The sequence below is a fragment of the Carcharhinus amblyrhynchos genome, chromosome 8, assembly GCF_965287045.1.
Source record: "Carcharhinus amblyrhynchos chromosome 8, sCarAmb.v2.hapA, whole genome shotgun sequence".
In the NCBI taxonomy this organism is placed as follows: domain Eukaryota; kingdom Metazoa; phylum Chordata; class Chondrichthyes; order Carcharhiniformes; family Carcharhinidae; genus Carcharhinus; species Carcharhinus amblyrhynchos.
In genome coordinates this window covers 69,861,516-69,884,592 of record NC_137331.1, presented here as the reverse complement: position 1 = coordinate 69,884,592, position 23,077 = coordinate 69,861,516, and the positions used below count along the sequence as shown (strand labels likewise).

At 40.9% G+C, this 23,077-nt stretch overlaps 1 protein-coding gene across 4 annotated transcripts in view; it reads left to right on the top strand.

Annotated features, from left to right (window-relative positions):
• Positions 1 to 23,077, top strand: part of sntg1 (syntrophin, gamma 1) — a 418,937-nt gene that overhangs the window by 372,362 nt on the left and 23,498 nt on the right. For all 4 annotated transcript variants that reach the window (XM_080194933.1, XM_080194934.1, XM_080194935.1 and 1 more), the window contains 2 exons: positions 7,708 to 7,779; positions 16,470 to 16,622. In XM_080194933.1, the coding sequence (XP_080051059.1) occupies positions 7,708 to 7,779; positions 16,470 to 16,622 (225 nt within the window). The remainder of the gene's footprint in view (positions 1 to 7,707; positions 7,780 to 16,469; positions 16,623 to 23,077) is intronic.

Genomic DNA, 23,077 nt, shown 5'->3' with positions numbered 1-23,077 from the left:
TTGGTGAGGCCGCAGCTGGAGTACTGTGTGCAGTTTTGGGCGCCGCACCTGCGCAAAGATATTTTGGCCTTGGAGGGAGTGCAGAGGAGGTTTACTAGGCTGATACCGGAGTTGAGGGGGTTGAGCTATGAGGAGAGGCTGAATAAACTAGGCTTGTACTCGTTGGAGTTTAGAAGAATGAGGGGAGATCTCATTGAGACGTATAAGATGATGAATGGGATGGATAGGATAGAGGTGGAGAGACTCTTCCCGCTCAAAAAAGACACTAGGACTAGGGGGCACAGCCTCAAGATAAAGGGGGGGCGTTTTAGAACGGAGTTGAGGAGGAACTTCTTCACTCAAAGGGTGGTGAATCTCTGGAATTCTCTACCCATTGAAGTGGTGGAGGCTGCCTCGCTAAATATTTTCAAGAAGCGGTTTGATGGGTTTTTGATAAGAGAGGGGATTAAGGGTTATGGGAAGAGGGCCGGAAAGTGGAACTGAGCTACGACAGATCAGCCATGATCTTATTGAATGGCGGGGCAGGCTCGAAGGGCCAGATGGCCTACTCCTGCTCCTATTTCTTATGTTCTTATGTTCTTTCATCTCCTGATTCACAATTATATCTTAGATGTTATTTATATTCTCTGGAGAGAAGACAAGCTTAAAATATCTGTTCAATTCATCTGCCATTTCTTTGTTTTCCATTATTAAATCCCCATTCTCGTTGTCTAGAAGACCAATGCTCATTACCTGTAGAAATACTTATTATTTCCTTTTAAATACCTGTAGAAAGTTTTACTATCTGTATTTTTTGTTACCAACTAATTTTCTCTTGTACACTATTTTTTCACTCCTATTAATCTTTTAACCTTTTCTTAATTTTTTTTTATATTTTTTCCAATCTGCTGATCTGCCACCCATCTTTGTGGAATTATATGCTTTTTCTTTCAATCTGAAATGAGCTTTAATTAGACATGGATGGCACATCCTTCTGTTACTCCAAAATTCTACTACAGAATCGGAGTGGGCAAGGGGCGAGCAATGGAAATGTCCCTCGGGTGGGATTTTCCAGTCTCATTTGGGTGAAGCCATAATATCCCGCACTTAGCGTCTTTCTTTCTCACTGGATTGCATCTTTTCTGAGAATTCTGAAATATCTCCTTAAATGTCTGTCACTGCATCTCTATCAATCTATTTTTTCACCTAATTCCCCAGTTCAATTCATACAATTATTTAAGTTCAAAGCATTCTGTTCAAATTTCTCACAGTCTGTAATTAAAAGATGAATCATCAAGTTATGAGGAGCCATTGATTTCTCTCTAGGTGACGATTACCTATCAACTAGAAATAAATTTCCCTAGCAAACTATAACTAGTAGTAATTAATTATACTAATTGGCAAAGTATGAATCTGGCATGATACCTGTGTCAATATCTTATTACACATTGATATTGGCATAGATAGGCTCTGGACATTATTGGCTACTTGCACTTGAGAGATTAAATGCTGTCATTTGAGTTAACATGCTTACTTTGTGGTTCTTATAATAGGGAAGGTGATAGCCTTGTGGTTTTATTGCTAGACCATTAATCCAGAAACTCAGCTAATGTTCTGGGGAGCCAGGTTCAATCCCACCATGGCAAATGGTAGAATTTGAAATCAATAACAAATATCTGGAATTAAGTATCAGTTGATTACCATGAAATCATTGTCGATTGTCGAAAAAGTCCCTTTGGTTCACTCATGTCCTTTAAGTAAGGAAGTATGCCGCCCTTACCTGGTCTGATTTACGTATGACTCATGAGCCACAGCAATGTGGTTAACTCTCAACTGTCCTCCAAGAGCAACTATGGATGGGCAATAAATGCTGGCTGGCCAACGATGCCCATGTCCCACAAATGAATAAGACAAAATGTAATTTTCCAGAATGATCCCCACCTAAGCATCTTGTTGGAGCACTGTCAACACAAGACTGCAAGCAATTTAAGAAGAGAGCAGTCTTATTTGAACAAGAGGGAATGCTTGCATTCCAAGAATGTTTTTCGTGAAATAGATTCACTTGTTTATAATTACCTTTATTTCTTGATTAAGCTGTTACTCCCAGACTACCGAAAGTTTCATGCTACATTGAAGATAGCCTCTACTTAATTGGAAACTGAAATTGATTTCCACTCTTCATGCCTTTACTCCTTAGTGCTGCTGCAGTAATGTTCATTAAGTCTCTACAGAAATAACAGCACATACACAAAAGTTGCCATACTAAATATAAAACGGTATTAATCCACTCTATCATGAACTCAAAATCTAATTAGAATAATGTTATTGATGAACCAGAAGTTATCTTGATTTGTTGAAAGGTTCATAAATATATATTCGATAACTATGCCAAGACATGTTTTAAATTCTATTGTTCATTGGCTGCTCTTTGGGGAAAAAAAACTAAACTAGTCCTCAATCAGTAACTTTTCCCTCCCACAAAAAAAGACATTTTGGGTTATCTATTTCTAGTCTTTTATTTGTTTTTATCTTTGATGAACTTGAAGTCATGATAAAAGATACCAATGCTGGGAAGGGAAAAATTCAGTTCTACTACCTGCTGTTAGTATCAAAAATCATGTCCCAACCCAAGCCTTATGCAGACTCTTTTTTTCTTCTGAATAATATACCACTCCACTTATAAAATGAGTGGCCACGTCCTCCCTGGTATTGATGGTTGCCCAGACATTCCATGGAAGGTTGAAACTTGGAATTTTACCACTTGGATCAGTTAGTAGGTTGCAGTTAGTATTTGTACCATATTGCAAAATCTGAGCATTTGGTTATAACTGCCCTCTTTGTTGAGGAAGTGTAAACAAAGTCAGTTCAATAATACTGCCTGTTGTGAGTTCATATTTAGTCTCTGTGTAATAGATGACAGAAAAATCACAAAATGATTAGGATAGAATTTTCTTTTAATTTTGTTTGAGAAATGAAGAATGAAGGACACATTTTTGGAAGTTGATAATGAGGAAGTTTTAAATCTCTATATGCACGTCATGCCCAGGTACACTTTGAGTCAGCATGATATGTAATTTTGAAAAAAAGAATCATACTGAAGACACGTTCGGGGAGAATAAAGGAATTGAAAGAGGACTTGTATAATTATGAACAAAGATTTCATACTTAGCTGAGAGTAGGTTAAATGCGGTATACTTTGTACAGCGTACAGGAAACAATACTTTTCACTGCATACTAATACATGCGACAATAATAAATCAAATCAAAATAGGAGATGAGGATAATGTAAATGTTTTCCTCACCATGATAGGGCCAGATGCTTTTGATGTAGTTTGTAACCAGTATTGTCTGAAAGACCTCAGTTTGATAGAATATTAATGAGATATGAGGTTCTGGGCACATATTATGGCGCATATTAAGAAAGAGAATGTGCTGAGAGTTACATTCAGTGAAAGAAAGCAGTTGCCAAATGAGACTTGCAGATTACATTTTCACCATTACCTTTTCAAGGGCAATTGTTTTAAAGAGATTATTTCGCATATCTGAAGAAAGACCTTCACATATCTAATGAAGGTTGGAGAGAGACAACATCAGTTTCATGTAGATTATTTGATTGAAAGTAGAAATCTGTCAAAGGGAGAGTATGATAAACCTCCTATAGTCCAAATTCCTCTTACTGTCCAACTTGAAAGTCAGAAAGAGAGTGAAAGCCACAAAAAAGCTGAAAGTTTCCTGGTATTACAGGATCCACTGGTAGACCAAGGTGTAGACAAATCAATCAGTGTCACATGTTGGTCGTCAAAGTTCAGGATGACTATGTCAAAGATGTTAAGAAAATAGAGTCAAGCAAATGAAAATGGACAGAGGTAGTCAGACAGAAAGGAAAAGAAGCCAGTTAGGTTAATTGAATGTAGTAAGGTAGAAAGAAGAAATAAGTTGTTCTATGTATTATGTTTTGTCAAATTTTACAAGAGCATCAAAGTTGCAACCTGACCTATTAAATGGTTAGGTATTGTTGATGTTGGTTTAGTCATATTATATTCTAGTAAGTTACCTATATGTATCATTTTACATCTTTAATATATAAATTGTTTCTTCAAGTGCAATGGGAGTGTTGGCTGTTTCCAAATTTCAGCATGTTATTATAGTGCCTTCTAGTTAGGGACGAGTAAGTTACGTTAGCTCAATAATGCAATCCACATGTTCATCTTAGTGCAATAAAGAAGTGATGTTTGCAGTAAACCAGGAAATATACTGTTGAGAGATGGGGTTATCATCAGTTTGTGGAGTATGGAAGGTTTTCCAGTAAGATTCTCGGATTTCTGACGGATGGTTTAGGATTTTTTGAGGTCTGGTGCTATTGGAAGTGCTTCGTTAGCTATCGATTGGTGGTGTTCTTGTGGGGATTCACAGCAAGTCACTTGAGCTGCTTTGATCTCAATGTCACAGAAATAGTCCTCGTGGTGCCTCTGAGCTGTAAATCTCCTATATTTGTGTGGCAGTGCCTGAGCATCAGTTCTCTATTGTTGGGTAGACCAGAAAGAATAAAACAGTGTGCAGTATGTTGGCTTCCCCAAATGAGATTCACTCCCAGCTTGAGCCTGACTCTGATGTTTGTGAAGTATTGCTGAAAAATTAATGTACAGTAAAGAATGTTGCCAAGGTACTTAGGCAATGAGTTGTGGGTGAGTGTTTAGTCACAGACTAGATATGAAGTCCTTTCTTGGCCTTGAAATTGTTGTCCTGGAAGGCTGAAATGATTGCATTGGCAATATCTGATCAAAGTCTCCATTATCTGAAGTGGGCTTCCAGTGAGCTGACAACTTCAGTAAGTTTTTTTTCAATATCCTGAATTTACTGAAAAAACAATGCACGAAATACATAGCAGGGTGGTCAGCATCTGTAAAGGGGAAAACAGATTATGACATTTCGGATATGTACCCTTCATCTTAACCTTCATCTGAAGAAGGGTCTATGGCCGAAACATCATAACCCTGTTTCTTTTTTTTTACAGATGCTGCATAGGCTACTGTGTGTTTCCAGCATTTTCTATTTTAATTTCAACTTCAGAAAAGAAGAATACCTGCTGCTATATAAGTATGATTTTTTTTTTTCCATGACTTTGAGTTATCCTTGAGTGAACCTGACAAGTTGATGGTAATTGTGGATGAGTTATAGACAATTTTGCTTTTTATATGCCTTCTCTGGAAGCTGCATTAAGATTTTTCAAACTGATTGCATGATGAACCTTTTAACCATGCCGCAGGAGACTTGTATCCAAATAATCTTTTTTATTTAAAAGAAGTTGTAAGTGAAAGTTCAGTCTCTAGCTAGGGCATGATCTGGAGCTGTGACTGAGTTCAATTGTTTTTCAGTACAAATCACGTGTGCAACTATTTGGACTCTGTTTGTACTTACGTTGCTGGGGTGATGGGGAGTTAGGGGAGGAAATCATTTAGCACCAAAAACCAAGGCAAACAACTAAGTAATCCATGACCCAAGGTAGCACTCTAGGGATCTGGGTTTGAATCCCACCACAGCAGATGGTGAAATTTCAATTCAGTAAAAAAATCTGGAATTAAAAGTCTAATGATGATCATAAAACTATTGTTGTAAAAACACACACAAAAGCAGAAAATGCTGGAAAATTTCAGCAGGTCTGACAGCATCTGTGGAGGGAGAAGAGAGACAATGTTTTGAGTCTGGATGACTCTGGGTGACCCTTCATCAGCACTCTGTCAGACCTGTTGAGATTTTCCAGCATTTTCTGTTTTGTTTCAATTCCCAGCATCTGCAGTTTTTTAGCTTTAGGTTGTTAAAAACTAATCGGTTCGCATGATGTCCTGTAGCGAAGGAAATTTTCTGACCTTCCTTGTCTGGCTTGCATATGACTCAGACCTACAGCAATGTTGTTGACTCTTAAATGCCCTTTGAAATGGCCTATCAAACCACTCAGTTTTATCAAACTGCTAATAAGTTGTAGAGGAATAAAATGCAACAGACTATACAGCATCAAGGCATTGGAAGGGAAAATAGCAAATTTGGGATGGCAATGGCCAAGTGGTATTATCGCTGGATTATTTATCCAAAAACTCAGCTAATGTTCTAGGGAACGGGTTTGAATCCCACCATTGACAGATGGTGGAAATTGAATTCAATTAAAAAAAAATCTGGAATTAAGAATCTACTGATGACCATGAAACCTTTGTCAATTGTTAGAAAAACCCATTTGGTTCCATAATGTCCTTTGGGGAAGGAAATCTGCCATCATTACCTGGCCTGACTACATGTGACTCCAGAGCCACAGCAGTGTGGTTGACTCTCAACTACCCTCTGAAATGCCACACAGTTCAAGGGATGGGTAATAAATGCTGGCCAGTCAGTAACGTCCATATCCCACAAATGAATAAAAAAAATCCAGCTCTGTCAATGCTGCAAAGCCTTTCTTACTAATATCTGGAGACTTGTGCCAAAAGTGAGAGAGCTGTCCAACAGACTAGTAACAGTCGGACATTGTTTCTGAGGTATGAGCCATGAAGATGACAATGTCCCAGACAGCACCATCACAATCCCTTAGTATTTCCCACCAAGATGGTGGCACAGCCTTATACAGAGGAAGTTTCCCTGGGAAACATAAGAACATAAGAACATAAGAAATAGGAGCAGGAGTAGGCCATCTGGCCCTTCGAGCCTGCCCCGCCATTCAATAAGATCATGGCTGATCTGTCGTGGCTCAGTTCCACTTTCCCGCCCTCTCCCCATAACCCTTAATCCCCTCTCTCATCAAAAACCCATCAACCCGCTTCTTAAAAATATTTAGCGAGGCAGCATCCACCATCTCAACGGGCAGAGAATTCCAGAGATTCACCACCCTTTGAGCGAAGAAGTTCCTCCTCAACTCCGTTCTGAACCGCCCCCCCTTTATCTTGAGGCTGTGCCCCCTAGTCCTACTGTCTTTTTTGAGCGGGAAGACATTGACTCTGGATCCCATGAGTTCAATGGCATCAGGTCAAATATGGGCAAGGAAACCTCCTGTTGATTACCACATACTGTCCCCCAACAATTGATGAATCAATACTCCTTCACTTGGTGGAAGCACTGAGGGTGGTAAGGATATAGAATGTATTTTGGTTGGGGGAGTTCAATGTCAACACCAGAAGTGGCTCAGTAGCACAATTACCAACCGAGTTGTCTGAGTCCTAATGGACATAACTTACAGATCAAGTCTGTGGCAGGTGGAGAAGAAATGAACAAGTCAGAAAAAACATACTTGGCTTCATCCTCCGCAGCCTGCCTACTACAGACGCATCTGTCCATGACTGAATTAGTAGGATTGACCACGCACGGTGCTTTTGGATATCCTCCATCATGTTGTTGGAAGTAGCAACTAACTGATGAGGAAAGGATGATGAAGGAGAAAAAGTGGATTCATTGTTAACAGTCCCTTCCAACAATTGGAATGATTGAGAGTAGACTGAAGGCTAGGTTGTGTTTGTCCAGCATTTTCCATACTGGACAAACTTGGCAATTTTCCACATTGTCAATGCAGTTCATAAACCAGTTGATTTTTTTGTTCTGTTGAAAGGTATTTTTTAATGAAAAAGCTAAATTGACATTTGTTCTCTTGATTATCACGAACACAAGTCTTGTTCCAGTCATGTTGTGTACGTTCTGCATTAATGCTAAATGACCTAAATAATTAAATATCTAAATAATTTCTTTCCTCAGGTGACTACGTTGGATTGGACAAAAGCAGTGAGGAGTTACACAGTCTATGAAATTATGTGCAAAATTCTTAAGGTATGAGTAAGCAGATTCTATTAGTTTTTGCAGGGCTGCACTGATGTGTCCTTTTAACAAAGAGCAAATATCATTCTGAACATCTAACAATCTATGAAATTTCAAGCCATTGAGCTATCTTAGTCTGACAAGCTTCCCACATCTAGTGGACAAAAAGCACATGTTTATGTCTGCTGCTGTTCTTACATTTTCCTGGAACAAGTCTCCAGCCTGTCACCAGAGGCTATAGCTTGCCTCACATTAATGTGGCTGACCAGGAGATTCTCCTGTTCTTAACTCCTACCATCGCCACATTGGAAGGATTCAATTTGGTTGATAATCAACTTCTATGGCCATCAAGTCATGGAGTGAATCTTGAAGCCAGGACTTCTGGCCCAGAGAGGCAGGGAAACTACCAGCTGCAACCAAGACTTCCTAATATGTTGTCACTAATGCTTCAAATATTATATCATTGGTTTCATTTAATGGGCTGACAAAGGTCTGTGAATTTAGAAATGTTATCTTGAATTTATTTTTACCTATCCTGCTCAGTTTTGTTGAAGTTCACATTTTGCAAGATTGTATAACTGCTAACATTGGGTATTGTTAAAAATGAAGTACTTTGAAATACTCAGTAAAACTTGTAAGGCAAAGCCCTGAGTGCAGAGCCTTGCTAAATGAAATTGTAGATTAGAAAATCAATCTCAGTAGCCAGCACATCAAATTTACAGGTGTCTCATTTTCTTGTTTCTGTCAAATAATAATTATATAGGCTAGTGCCTCTGTGAAGGTGTCAAATTAAAGGATTTTATGTTAATGTGTTGAGTGTTTGTGCATTCATATTCATAAAGCCTTTTCTGATTTCATTTTGTCAAACTTTTGTTTTGTAAAAGCCAAAACATGAATAGCAATTGAAAGGCAGTTGGATGCATTTAATTTTGTTTTTGTGTTGTATTGAAGCATTCTAAAAGGCTCTCTACAGCATTAAAACAGTTCTGGAAGTTAAAGTGGCTGAGTGTATTCATCTTCTGTAAATGGAATTCCTTTGTGTCATGTACTTTGTTTTCCCATTTATATTTATAAATTTGCTCAAACGCACACTGGGTTACTGAGGAACGAAAATGTGTAACTCATAACTCGTTACGAGTTATTCAGCTCCATCAAGGGCTGAATTTTGTGTTGATTGGTGGTAACCGGGAGTTTGACCCAAAATGTGTGTACATCAGTGACACCTATCCCAGCATTTCAAAGAAGCCCCATAATGTTTCCTGTGGCTAATTAACGCCCCACCTGGCAGGAAGCCATCCAACTGCTGAGGAGAATCGTGGGCAGTGTGCCCAATCAGGCAAGAATGGCATGGTGTTTGGCGAGAAAGGGGGCAGTTCATGAACCGAACATCATTCAGGGCCAACCATTTAAAGGCACCCTGGCACTGGACTGTGGCAACTACAGCAGAACACCTTTAGAGGCAGAAGTTTCTTCAATGCTGTTAGATCCATTAAACAATTGCAGCACCAGCAGGTAAGATCAAGTTTTTAAATTGTTTGTTTTTAATTCTCTCTCAGGGTGTGGGTGTCATTGCCTAGACCAGCATATGTTGCCATCCCTAATTGGCCTTGGGCAGCTGGTGATGAGCTGCCTTCTTGAACCACTGCAGTTCATGGGGTATAGGTACACATATGCTGCTGTTAAGGAGGGAATTCCAGGATTTTGACCCAGCAATAGTGAAGGAACAGTGGTATGCTTCCAGTTTCATCAGGTTGACATCCTGGCTGGAATTCTCCGACCTCACCCGTGTCTGGGATTCTCAGGTCCTGCTGCAGTGAATGGAGATTTGGCTGAGCACCAAATTCTCCATTCTCGCTGGCAGTGGTGGTGAGGTGGTCGACATCAGAGAATTTTGGACCTCATTTTTAGGTGTGACTGGTGTTGCTTCTGCTATGTCTTCCTGCACTCTTCACTGAACCAGAATTCACCCCCTGGCTTGGTGATAGTGGTAGAATGGCCATGTGGTTATCGATTGTGATTGTGTGCAGCTCTGCTGCTGCTGATGGCCCACAGTGCCTTATATATGCCCAATTTTGAATTGCCAGATCTGTTGAAATCTATCCTATTCAGCATGGTGCCACACCACGTGATAATGGGTATCGTCAGTGTGAAGAGGGGATTTCGTCTCCACGAGGACTTTGCGGTGGTCAGTCCCACCAATACAGTCATGGACAGATGCGTCTACAATAGGCAGATTGGTGAGGGGCATGTTGTGATTTTTCACGCTTATTGGTTTCATCACCACATGTTGCAGAGCCAGTCTAGCAGCTTTGTCCGTTAGGACATGGTCATCTCAATTAGTCATCATGATGGCCATTATGTTGATAGTGAAGCATTCAGGACCCTTACCAGGGAGGGGAGAATATTTGAATGCAGCTGATCCATTCCCTTACAAATAACAAGTATTTAGGAAAAGAAATCTGCCATTTAACTCTTTTTCTCTTCACAGATGGAAGAGAGAATGGAGCCACCAACTACAGATGGACCCTCACTAGGGATGGCTCTATGATTTGGTAATGGCTCCCTGAAAGTCCTCTACCAAGCTGTGAGTGATAAATGGGAGATCCTCATGCTAGTAGATGGCATGAGGAGACCTGCCAGATATACCAATCAAGCAGCCTTGTTGAGACCCTTCAGACTTGCCAGGGTGAGTATGTGGCCATATTGGAGGTGGATCTAAATGGTGTGAGGATGTGATGTGGTTTGATTGTGGGATTGCCTAATGTCTTGCCCAAGTGTAGAAAATGGCATGTTGCAGACATGCCAATCTTCATGGCAAGGGGGGTTTGGAGGAAGAGCCTCTGAAGTGCTGAGAAAGAACATTGAAAAATTTTTACTGCCCACAAAGTGCACATATTTGAAAGCATGACTTTAGCACAGCTTATTCATCCCAATTTCCCATTTGATTTGCAGGAGATAGTGTCGTGAGAGAGCTAGGACTGGCAGTGGACTGGCAAACCTGGCCATTCTCACCCCCACTGAGAAAAAAGTCTGGAGATGGCAGAAAATGAATGGAGTCAAGCTGTTGGTTGACGCGAGTTTGGAGGGAGGAAGGCCCTGGGCTGGTCAGATTCCAAGGGTACATAGCTCTCATCAGGAAACAATGCAGACATAGGCGGGATAGGGAGAGGGTTGGAAGCTGTTGGCTAGGTAACATTGATGGCTTCTGACTTTGGAAGTTTGCAGAATTCGGAGACAGTAAAAAGTCTCACAACAGCAGGTTAAGGTCCAACAGATTTATTTGCTAGCACAAGCTTTTGGAGCGCTGCCCCTTCATCAGGTGAGTGCAGGCTTTAACCTGGTGTTACGAGACTACTTACTGTGTCTACCCCAGCCCAACACCAACAACTCCACATCATGAATTCAGAGAGGAAGGTGTGTCTCAATATTGAAAGGCTTAAAGTTCAAACCTTGTTATCATCTCCTAGTATCCTAATGTGTGCTTTGTGGAAGTGTGTCTCTCTAAATACAAATCAAATGATGATGATGTCCCTTATTCGCTTTGTCTTATTTCCCCCACAGGACAAACATCAGCTGCTCCAGCCCTAGTCCTGAGGAATCATTGATAACCTCTCGAGGAGAAGGAGGAGGAAGCCTCAGAGGATGCAGCATCATATCCTTGCTCCACACACCTCACCAGCACAGTTATACGCCCTCAGAGTGTATGTGTGACTTGAATGTAAGAATCCAACAATTTGTGGTGAGAGTTCATCCCATTCACAAGACAGCTGTCAGAGACTGAGAAGAAGCAGACCTCTGGAACTTGGAAGAGTCCTGGAGGTGATCTAAATGCTGAGTCCCAAACTGATGTTGAACCTCTGGAATCATCAATGCGACAGCAGATGCAGAACATGCAACATTAGGTATTTGGAGTTGTGGAAGAGATTGCAAGGTGTTGTGCACCCTAGCATGGATATTTGAATGTCCATCCAGGAGATAGGCACTTCAATGACCCACTCTTCAGAACTCATGGCTTCCTTATAGAGAGACTGACAAATATAATGGAAGGCCAACTGATGGGATATTGGATATGCCTGCTAACCTGCAATCCATTGCATGAGCAATGAGCAGCTGCTAATGTGATCGGGAGGCACCTCCCAGAGCATTTCTGATGCTCTTCTCCATGCCCCTGCCATTAACACAATTCCATTGAGTGCCCTGGTGATAGGTGGGTGTTTTGCCATTGTGTAGAAGATTCTCCCCATACCAGAGCCTTCACAGCCTCAGGCAGCCAGTGGATGGCCACCAAACTCATTGCAGACAAGGAATAATATTGTAAGAAGCCTGTCTCCAGAACGGTGGGCAGCACAGAGGGAGCACAATACCATAGCACCTGTAAGAAAATTAAAAGGCACATTGGACAAACATGGGTGATTTTCATATTTTTGAGCTATGAAGAACATTGATCAAGTCTAAATAAAGAATTGTTCTCTTCATATGAGGCTCCATTTGTGCATATGTGTGTGATGTGAGGGTTTGGACTAGATGCTGTGAAGAGAATTTGCCTTCATAAGAAAATAAGAACATAAGAAATAGGAGCAGGAGTAGGCCAACTAGCCCTTCGAGCCTGCCTCGCCATTCAATAAGATCATGGCTGATCTGTCGTGGCTCAGTTCCACATTCCCGCCCTCTCCCCATAACCCTTAATCCCCTCGCTTATCAAAAACCCATCAACCCGCGTCTTAAAAATATTTAACGAGGCAGCCTCCACCACCTCAATGGGCAGAGAATTCCAGAGATTCACCACCCTTTGAGTGAAGAAGTTCCTCCTCAACTCCGTTCTAAACTGCCCCCCCTTTATCTTGAGGCTGTGCCCCCTAGTCCTATTGTCCTTTCTGAGCGGGAAGAGCCTCTCCACCTCTATCCTATCCATCCCATTCATCATCTTATACGTCTCAATGAGATCTCCCCTCATTCTTCTGAACTCTAACAAGTACAAGCCTAGTTTATTCAGCCTCTCCTCATAGCTCAACCCCCTCAACTCCGGCATCAGCCTAGTAAACCTCCTCTGCACTCCCTCCAAGGCCAAAATATCCTTGCGTAAGTGTGGCGACCAAAACTGCACACAGTACTCCAGCTGCGGCCTCACCAATGCCCTGTACAGCTGCAGCAAGACCTCCCTACTTTTATATTCAATCCCCCTCGCTATGAAGGCCAGCATCCCATTCGCCTTCCTGACCACCTGCTGCACCTGCAGACTGGGTTTTTGCGACTCATGCACAAGGACCCCGAGGTCCCTCTGCACCGTCGCCTGCTGCAGTTTTTTGCCATGTAAGTAATAGTCCTTCCTACCATCATGTGGTCCCTCTGCTCAGCATTACTTGCCTCTACATTGCCCTTGGCAGACTCAGCCCTAATGTTCAGGAGAAGGAACCAACAGGTAAAGGGCCAAGGAGTTGTTGTTGAAGAGGAGAGATACATTGCTATTGGAACCTTCTCATGTCCCCAGACATCCAGACCTTCCCACAAACTGTCTTGAACAGTTGGCTGGTCTGGCTCACCCTCCTCCCGTTATCAGACTCAATGTCAGTGGATGGACTGTGACCAGCAAATCCTCCTCTGTCGGGACACCGCCCCCCGCCCTGCCCCAACACCTTCTAGAAGGCCAGGCTGTGCATGCACAGCAGACAGTGATCATGTGAGACTCTAACAGAAGCATATTCCAGAGGCCACCTAATTGTTGCAAAGGTTTGAAGGATATTTTGAGCAAACCAATGAAACGGACAATTCTCTTGAGGAAAGTAACGTATAGCATAAAAACTGCAGCACACAACTTTATTTGCAGTACTTCCTGTTTGCCCCTCTTCCTGAAGAAAGGCCCTGATGTAGTTTAAAATGCAATACAAAAGAAAATGAAGAGTGCTAACAAAGTCTCCCAGCTCTGTCCTGCTAGAATCAGCCATAGTCCCATATGTGGCGAATGCAGATTTGATTTAAAAAAAAGTAACTCCCACTGACTGCTTTAATGGGCTTTTTAGAAATTGTGGGTGGGCTGCTGATTGCTAAATTGTAGTAGGGCGGCTTTTTGATGTTGGCTTTGTGATCTGATATTATCCCACTGGATTTTGCATGCATGGGACAGCTTGCAGTTGGACTGGATTTTAAGGCCTTGCTTGTCCCAAAACTGTAAAATCCCATCCGTAGTCAACATACCTTCCAATGGTTTGCCTCTTGCCCGCTCTGATTCCCGTGGCAGGCGGAGTTGTGAAATTCTGGCCATTGCCCCAATTTCCTGACATAAAATCCAACCCTCAGAGTCTTTGAGAAACATGGTCAAGTTTCAGCCATATGATCATCAGGAAACCACAACCCAAAAGACTATTTTGTGTTTATATGTTTCATTAAAAAAAAATTTAAATAAGCATTTGGGGGAAAATAGCTATCGTCGTAGCTTGTCACTGTTCCATCTGTATATTCCTGAATTTCTGAGAATCCACTCTGCAGGCCTTTTGATGCTCATTTAATGAACATTATTAATGACGATTATCATTGAGGCAGCTTTGAGCTACAAAGCTCTTGGAGTTTAGAGGCTGTTTTATCATATGGCAATGTTGTTTTCAATTATGTGGACAGTTAATCAGTGATGAATGAGTTTCTAAATTAAGACAGAGAGGATTTGTGTCCTGCATGTTAAACATTGACTAAAAGTTCGAACTATTGCTGCCAGTACAAACAGTATTACTCCAGTGATAATCCGTGTGTTATAAGGAAAAGTTGTCAGCACAACCAGGGAAAACAAGGGATACTGATGATTCAAATGACTGACTCACCCAGCCCCTTCCCTTTGAACCGGGATTAACTAGCTTGACTTCCTTTTCTTTTTTTCAAGACTTTTAAAACTTCCAGAGAAATCTACAAAGCTTATCTAAGTACAATTTCCTTAGATCAATAGCTAAATCCCATAAGAAGAAATCTGTATTGCAACCTGCTGATGTATGATACACACTAGCAAATGGTGAATGCTAACTCTAATTGACAGGGAAAACTTGTACAGCATTACTTAGAAATGGGACCATGGAAACAGCCCAGTCAGTCCATTTACTGTTCACCAGTGCATGAAGAGTAGACTTAATGCAACGTGGCCATCCTGTATCCATAAACCCTACCCTTGCTTCTTTCAAGATCTAACTAACCGATTCTTAAATTTCCAACTGCCTGAGAAATAGGGAACCAATGTCCTCCTGATGCCATTTTCACATAAACCTCTAAATGGACGAGCAGCGTGCTCGCTGTCAGTTTAAATATGCAAACCAATTCTTAAACAGATTTTAGGACCCATTTTGTAATTTTCAGATATAAATGACTGGGCCGTGCTCAGTGAGTATTTTAACCAGTGCTCCTTAAAAGCCCAGATTTTTGGGGAAAGGGGGGAATGATTTGTGTGTGGCAAGTAGGAGAAGAAGTGCCAGCTGGCACTCACTTGATGCCTGAAGATTGTTGCTGACATTTAAATAAATGAAACAAAACAGTTTTGGATGCTCCATTGCTTTACTTCCATTGGGCATCTGTCAAATGTTCCCCCTCAGGTCTCTACTTTTGTCTCCAGTTCTAGAACAATCCACAGCCTCCAAATCATCTTTTAAAGTGTTTTTCTACCCTCTTATAATTATGTCCCATTGTATTAAATCCTACAAATGTTTTGAAGTCTATCCCTATTTACACCATTCCATTGCTTCAAAATCTTAAACACTTTTCTGTCAAATCACCTTATTATCTCCTCTTTTCTAATAAAAACAGTTCTAATTGTTCAAGTCTTTTTCTTTGGTTTTGGATTTCCAGGTACAGTTATCCTAGTGAATTTATGCTGCACCTTTTGTATTGTTTTGACCTGTTTCCCATCATTTGAAGATCAAAACTACATACACTACTCCAAATGTGATCTATCTAAGATTTTACCGAGATTCACCATGGCGTCCCAAGTTTTATATCTCATATATTGTGTTTTAAAACTGGATAGCTGAAAGCAACTTGGCCTTTCCATTAAAAAGCTAATGTTTCATGATACAACATTGAGCTTAAGAAAAGGTTTCAGTTGATATTTAACCTGTGAGAAAAGGAAAGGGTGCATATTGGTCCAGATTTTCTATTCCTCGCGGCTGGAAGAGGTTGGAGTCATGTCCTAGGGACACGCCAGAAGATGTACTTCATGTAAGGTCTGCATTGGAATTGCTAGCACTGTATAAAGGAGGAGGAGGCTTCATTTGCCCCATGTTCCTGCACCGCATAGAAAGAACCTGAGGAGTATCTACACTGCATATTTCTCAGGGTCAGGTCGGAAGTCCAGGTGTATTTCCAGTCTTTGGTAAGTAAAAGGGTGCAGAGTGGCAATCCAAAGTGACTGCCACTTCATGGAAGTTCTGGGCCCTCGGATATCATTTTCCCCCCTCAAAAGATGTTGTGTGCGAGCAACATAGTAATTTTCCTTTGACGTGCGGACACCTTTTCAGATCAATTGCATTATCATTTGGAAGTGAATTAGGAAGAAAGCCACGTCAACACATTTTGTTAAAGATTCACTTCCCGCAATATTGAGGTTGCAACTGAAACAAAAATAACTTGCTTGCATCAAGTGTTGCATTTGCGATTTATAGCCTTAAATATGTGTGTTTGGTGAAAATATTAATTGATGTATGCCAGATTATATAACTTCAGGTTTTCATCAGGACAGTGATCTGTGGGACCGGCGGAAACACTGTTTTAGTGTTCAGACAGAAAATGGAGAGGACCTTATCTTCAGTGTGGAATTAGAATATGAACTCATCCTGTGGGAAAAGGCCTTTCAGACAGCAACCTTCTTAGAGGTGGAACGAATACAGGTATTACAAAATTTAAGCAATCAGAAATTATACCTAAGTTTCAATCTTTCTTTAATTTATATTAATTGAATTCCTTGGTATCTATTCAACCAGGTTCATTTCCACAACTTCACCAACATACAGAATGGTAGTTTCATTGAACAATTTGCACTTACTGAGGGCATGTTTACATTCTTCTGAACAGATAATTGCAGCAGTTACAAAAACAGAAAATGCTGGAAAATCTTAGCAGATCTGATGACATCTGTGGAGAGAGAATAGAACCAACACTGATGAAGGATTATCCAGACTAGAAATATTGGCTCTATTCTCTCTCCACAGATGCTAAGATTTCCCAGTTTTTTCTATTTTTATTTCACATTCCAGCATCCACAGTATTTTGCCTTTATATAACTGTAGCAGTGTTGGTGAATTCAATCCTAATTTATTGATTTTGCATTACTTATTCTTAGTGAAAACAATCAAGGTAATAGAAATGAGAGAACAAAATATCTCAACAATTCCCTTTTGTCCTGATGAATCACAGCATTAAAAAAAGCTCTAATTAATAAATCATTAACAAGTGGAAGAGTTGCCAATGTTACTGTGGTGAAGTTACCTGATGATTGTGTAACAGCATGTATGTATTTGTCTGTCTGTCCTTTAGGAACAAAAATGGACTTTTGATCTAACAGTTGGCCTTTTTTATTTTTAATTCATACTTTACTTTAAAAAGTTTACTTCTTTGAATACATGGAAGTGCTTACTGTGATTTAAAATTAACATTGAATCACTGGAATTTTGTATAACTCCAATCAGCTGCAAGAGGTGCAACATTGTCATATCCAGCTGACAAACTGCTTTCAGACTCTCCACAGACACTAAGCACTGCTCAGCGAGTGGAAACCACTCCATTTGCAATTTTTTTTGTTTTATTGAGATGCCAAAAATGGCAAGAAAAGGAACACAAGATTGGAACAAAGACGGCCCTTTACACTAGTGTGGCAGTGTAAAATAGGTGATGTTTCCTCGATTTTCATTTCCTCAAAGGCCAGTGACACCACAGGATCAAACAGGCAACACAGCATGGCAACAAAGAACAAATGTTCTGCAATGAAAAAGTAGCGAGGTCAGATGGGGGAACGGGGGAGGGATGGGGCAGGGGGAGGCAATCGACAGCAACGTTGAAAGTGCAACTGACCTTGATCAAAGAATAGTTGAGAAGAAAGCAGCAGCTTGAATGGAATTAACAATTAGGGGAAAAATAAGTTTAACATAAGGCTTTTAGGATTAAATAGACCTATTGTTTTTCCTGAAATTAAATGGGCAACTCTAATATCCCATATTCTTGCCATCCTTATCCTGCTTATGGGAGTATTACAAATGGAAAATTCTGACAAAAGGTGGCGAAGTGTCTGTGTTAAATTCCCATTGAATTCCTATTCATAAGAACATAAGAACATAAGAAATAGGAGCAGGAGTAGGCCAACTAGCCCTTTGAGCCTGCCCCGCCATTCAATAAGATCATGGCCGATCTGTTGTGTCTCAGTTCCACTTTCCCGCCCTCTCCCCATAACCCTTAATCCCCTCTCTCATCAAAAACCCATCAACCCGCTTCTTAAAAATATTTAGCGAGGCAGCCTCCACCACTTCAACGGGCAGAGAATTCCAGAGATTCACCACCCTTTGAGTGAAGAAGTTCCTCCTCAACTCTGTTCTAAACCGCCCCCCTTTATCTTAAGACTATGCCCCCTAGTCCTACTATCCTTTCTGAGCGGGAAGAGTCTCTCCAACTCTATCCTATCCATCCCATTCATCATCTTATACGTCTCAATGAGATGTCCCCTCATTCTTCTAAACTCTAACGAGTACAAGCCTAATCTATTCAGCCTCTCCTCATAGCTCAACCCCCTCAACTCCAGAATCAGCCTAGTAAACCTCCTCTGCACTCCCTCCAAGGCTAAAATATCTTTGCGCAAGTACGGCGCCCAAAACTGCACACAGTACTCCAGCTGCGGCCTCACCAATGCCCTATACAGCTGCAGCAAGACCTCCCTACTTTTATATTCAATCCCCCTCGCGATGAAAGCCAGCATCCCATTCGCCTTCCTGACCACCTGCTGCACCTGCAAGCTGGGTTTTTGCGACTCATGCACAAGGACCCCGAGGTCCCTCTGCACCGTCGCCTGCTGCAGTTTTTCTCCACGTAAGTAATAATCCTTCCTACCATTATTCCTACCAAAGTGGACCACCTCGCGCTTACCAACATTAAATTCCATTTGCCATTTCCTGGCCCATTCGCCCAGCCTATCTAGATCCTTCTGTAGACTCTCCCCACCCTCTGCACAATTTGCCTTTCCACCAATTTTGGTGTCATCAGCAAATTTCGACACCCTGCACTCGGTTCCCTCCTCCAGATCATCTATATAAATGGTAAATAGCTGATCCCCACATCAAAACCTGGGGGAGGAATGGGAAGGGTGTTAGTGAACATTGGAGGGCCCAAAAAGTAGCAACCTGACCCCATGCTCCATTACCAGCCCAATTTCAAACAGTGAAAGCTGTGGGGCTGGAAACTTAGCTTGGGCCTCTCCCCCATGGGTTAAATCACAGCAGGAAAGGGAGGAAGTCCTATGTGACTGCTTGTTGGCCATTTAAGAGCTTCATTTGGCTCATTGACAGGCAGACCTACTGATACCTCCCCCACCACTGGATTCATTGCAGCGAGCACTTGCCAACCTGCCCGTGGGGAGCAGTAACATCCAGTCGTTAAAATAGTCACAGTACAAAAAGAGATTATTCAGCTCATTGTGACTGTGCCAGCTCTTTGCAAAACAATGCACTTAGGCCATCTCCCACCCATTTTTCCCCTGGCTCGGTAAATTTTTCTCTTCAGATAATTATACAATTCTGTTTTTAAGGTTTCACTTGAATCTGCCTCCACCATACTCACATGCAATGTGTTCCAAATCCTAATTACTCAATGCATGAAAATATGTTTTCACATTTTGCCATTGCTTCCTTGCCAATCACCTGATATCAGTACACTTTTTTCTTGTTCATTCTGCCAATGGGAAGGATTTGACCCCATCTATTCTATCCAGACCATTCATGATTTGGGACACGGTCCATTAAATATCATCTCACTCTTCACTTCTCCAAAAGGAAAAGCTCCAACTTCTCCAATCTATCCAAATATCTGAAGTCTCTTATCTCTGGAACCATTCACATGAATCTTTTCTGTACTTTGTCTATCGCCTTCTCATCATTCCTAAAGTGGCCAGAACTGGACACAATACTCCAGTAAATGTTTTGCACAGGTTTATCATATCTTAATTGTATTTGCATTATTTATTTCTATGTATAAACCTCAGGACCATATGTTTTATTAGCTGCTTCCTCAACTTGCCCCGTTATCTTCAATGATTTATGCATATAGACTCCCAGTTTCCTCTGCTCCTGCACTCATGCCAGAATTCTACCATTCATTTTATATTGTCTCTTCTTATTACTCCGATCAAAATTAATCAACTCATACTTTGTTGCATTCAATTTCATCTATCACACCCATTTCACCAGCCTGTATTTGTCCTTTTCAAGTTTATCACTATCCTCCTTACAGCTCTCAATAATTCCAAGTTTTGAGTTAGCTACAAATTTTGAAGTTGTGTCCTGCGCACCCAAGTTTAGGTCAGTAATATCGATCTGGAAAACAATTATCCAAACACCGACCACTGGTTAACCTCACTCTTCCAGGCTATAAAACAGCCATTCACCATTACTCTCAGCTTCCTGTTGCTCAGCCAATTTTGTAGCCATATTGCACTGCCCCTTTTATTTCATGGGCTCTAACTTTGCACACAGTGCTGCTAACATTTTATCAAGTGCCTTTTGGAGTTACATTTACACTATATTGTCTGCAGTACCCTCACCAACCTTCATTTTCACCTCATCAAAAAACTCAAATCAAGTTAGTTAAACATGATTTGCCATTAACAAGTCAGTGCTGGTTTTCCACACTCACCCACATTTGCCCAAATGACCATTACTTTTGTCCTGAATTATCATAGAGCATAGAACATAGAAGACATAGAAAAACAACAGCACAAACAGGCCCTTCGGCCCACAAGTTGCACCGAACATGTCTACCTAATAGGCTTACCTATAAACCTCAATCCTACTAAGTCCCATGTACTCATCCAGAAGTCTCTTAAAAGACCCTAAAAGACCCTATTATTTCCAAAAGCTTCCCCACAACCAATGTCAGTTACTTAGCTTACCTTTACATAATTTTTTTTGAAAGACGCTGTAATGCTTGCAGTTCCCCAGTTCTCTGACATGACCCCTACACCTATGAGGGATTGTAAAAGTATGACCTGCATCCCTATAACTTTTATCTTCACCCCCTTTGTTATCCTCAGGTGCTTCTTATCTGGTCCTGGTGATTTATCGATTTCAAGTATAGTTAACCTATTAAAAACCTACTTATTGTCAATTTTTAGTATATCGGTGTTTCAACAATTTCTTCTTTCACTATAATTAGGTATTGGCTTCTTCTGCAAAAAAAAATCAAAATATCCATTTAGAACTTTAGCCATGCCCCGCCATCTGTGCAAAATCCCATTATAAGTTTCTAATCAGTTCCTCCCTTTACCACCCTTTCACTATGCAAATGCTTTTGGATTCCCATTTATGTTAACTGCTCTCTACTCATACTCTTCCTTAGCTTCTATCTTTGTTTTCTTCACTCACCTTCTGAACTTTATATACTCAGCCTGATTCTCAGTTGTATTATCCATCTGATACCTTAGGCATCACTTCTATGCTTCATCCCATTGTCTATCTCTTTCTCCATCCTGGGGACTCCGGATTTATTCGTCCTACCTTCCCCTTCTTGGGAATGTATCTCAACTGTACCTATACTATCTCCTCTTTAAAGACAGACCATTGTTTCATTGTAACTTTGACTCTAAATTCTTGATTCTATATAATGTGGTCGAATCCATTTTTATCCCATTGAAGTTGACTGCCCCAGATCAATAATTTTCTGTTACAGATTGTTTCTTGTTCTTTTCCATAGCTAATTCAAATCTTATAATATAATGATCAGTGTCCCCTAAATGTGCTCTATTGATATTTAATCCGTTTGACCCACCTCATTCCCCAGAACCGGAGCCAGCATTCCTCATTGGACTAGAAAGACACTAATGTGGAAAATTCTCCTGAACACTGTCAAATCTTTTGCTTATCTGCCATTCACATTAAATTTCCTGATATAGACTGGGATAGTAATAAAGTCTCCCTCTATAAGTACTCCGTTGTTCACTTCTCCGTAATTTCCTTGCAAATTTGTTCATCTATATCTTTCCCATTAGTTGGTGACCCATTTACACCCAGAAATGTGATGGGGTTTTTTTAGCTTTAATAAAATGGATTCTGCCCATAACCCTTCTAGAATATCCTCTTTCTCCTTTCTGTACTTATCTTTCCTGAAATCCATGCATATTTAGTACCCAGTCCTGTCCTTTTTTGAGCCTAGTTTAATTTAACATCATTTATTCTGGTGAATTTTATGCATCCTGTCCATGAGCTGGCACCTTCAAATTGACAGTCAATAAAATTGTTTCAACATGACTGTGAAATGGCACTGCTGATAAAAATGATGAATGTTGGCAATGCAATGCACCATCTTTAGCAAAGTTCTCCACAAAGGAAGACACTCCCAATTCACTTGTCTGTAACTTTTGACTGAAGTGTGAAATTGTAGCCTAACTACTCAAAATACAAGTCAGATTGCAAAGTCCAAATGATTTCAGACTTTAAATAAAGCACTGCAATTTTCATTACATTTCTGTTACAACTTTTCTGCAGTACTTTTTTGCAGTTACTACATGAAGTATATCAAGAAACAACTGAAGCTACTGGGCTTTGGGCCTTGAAAACATCCCAGCAATAGTACTGAAGACTTATGTTCCTGAACTAGCTGTGCACACAGCCAAGCTATTCTCGTGAAGTAACAACACTGGCTTCTACACAACAGGGTGAAAAACTGTCCAAGTATGTCCTGTCCACAAAAGACAGGATAAATCCAATCCAGCCAGTTACTGCCCCAAAAACCTTCTCTTTATTGTCAGAATGGTGATGGAGAGTGTAGTCAACAGTACTATCATGTGGCATTTACACTCACACATGTTATTCATGAAGGCTCTGCCTTCTCAAACTTGGCCCTTGCCTGAGGTGTGGTGATCCTCAAGTTAAAATCACTGCCAGTCAGCTCTCTCTCCCAAAGAGGCAAGCAGCTTCTGGTCTTCTGGGACTATGGCAGCTATACTTCTTTTTCATACAGCAATAATTTGTTCATTAACTTTCATTTTGGGTTCCACCAGGGCCTTTCAACTCCTAATCTCCTTACAGCCTTGTTCCAAACATGAGCTGACCTCATGAGATGTGGTGAGAGTGATTGCCTTTGACATCAA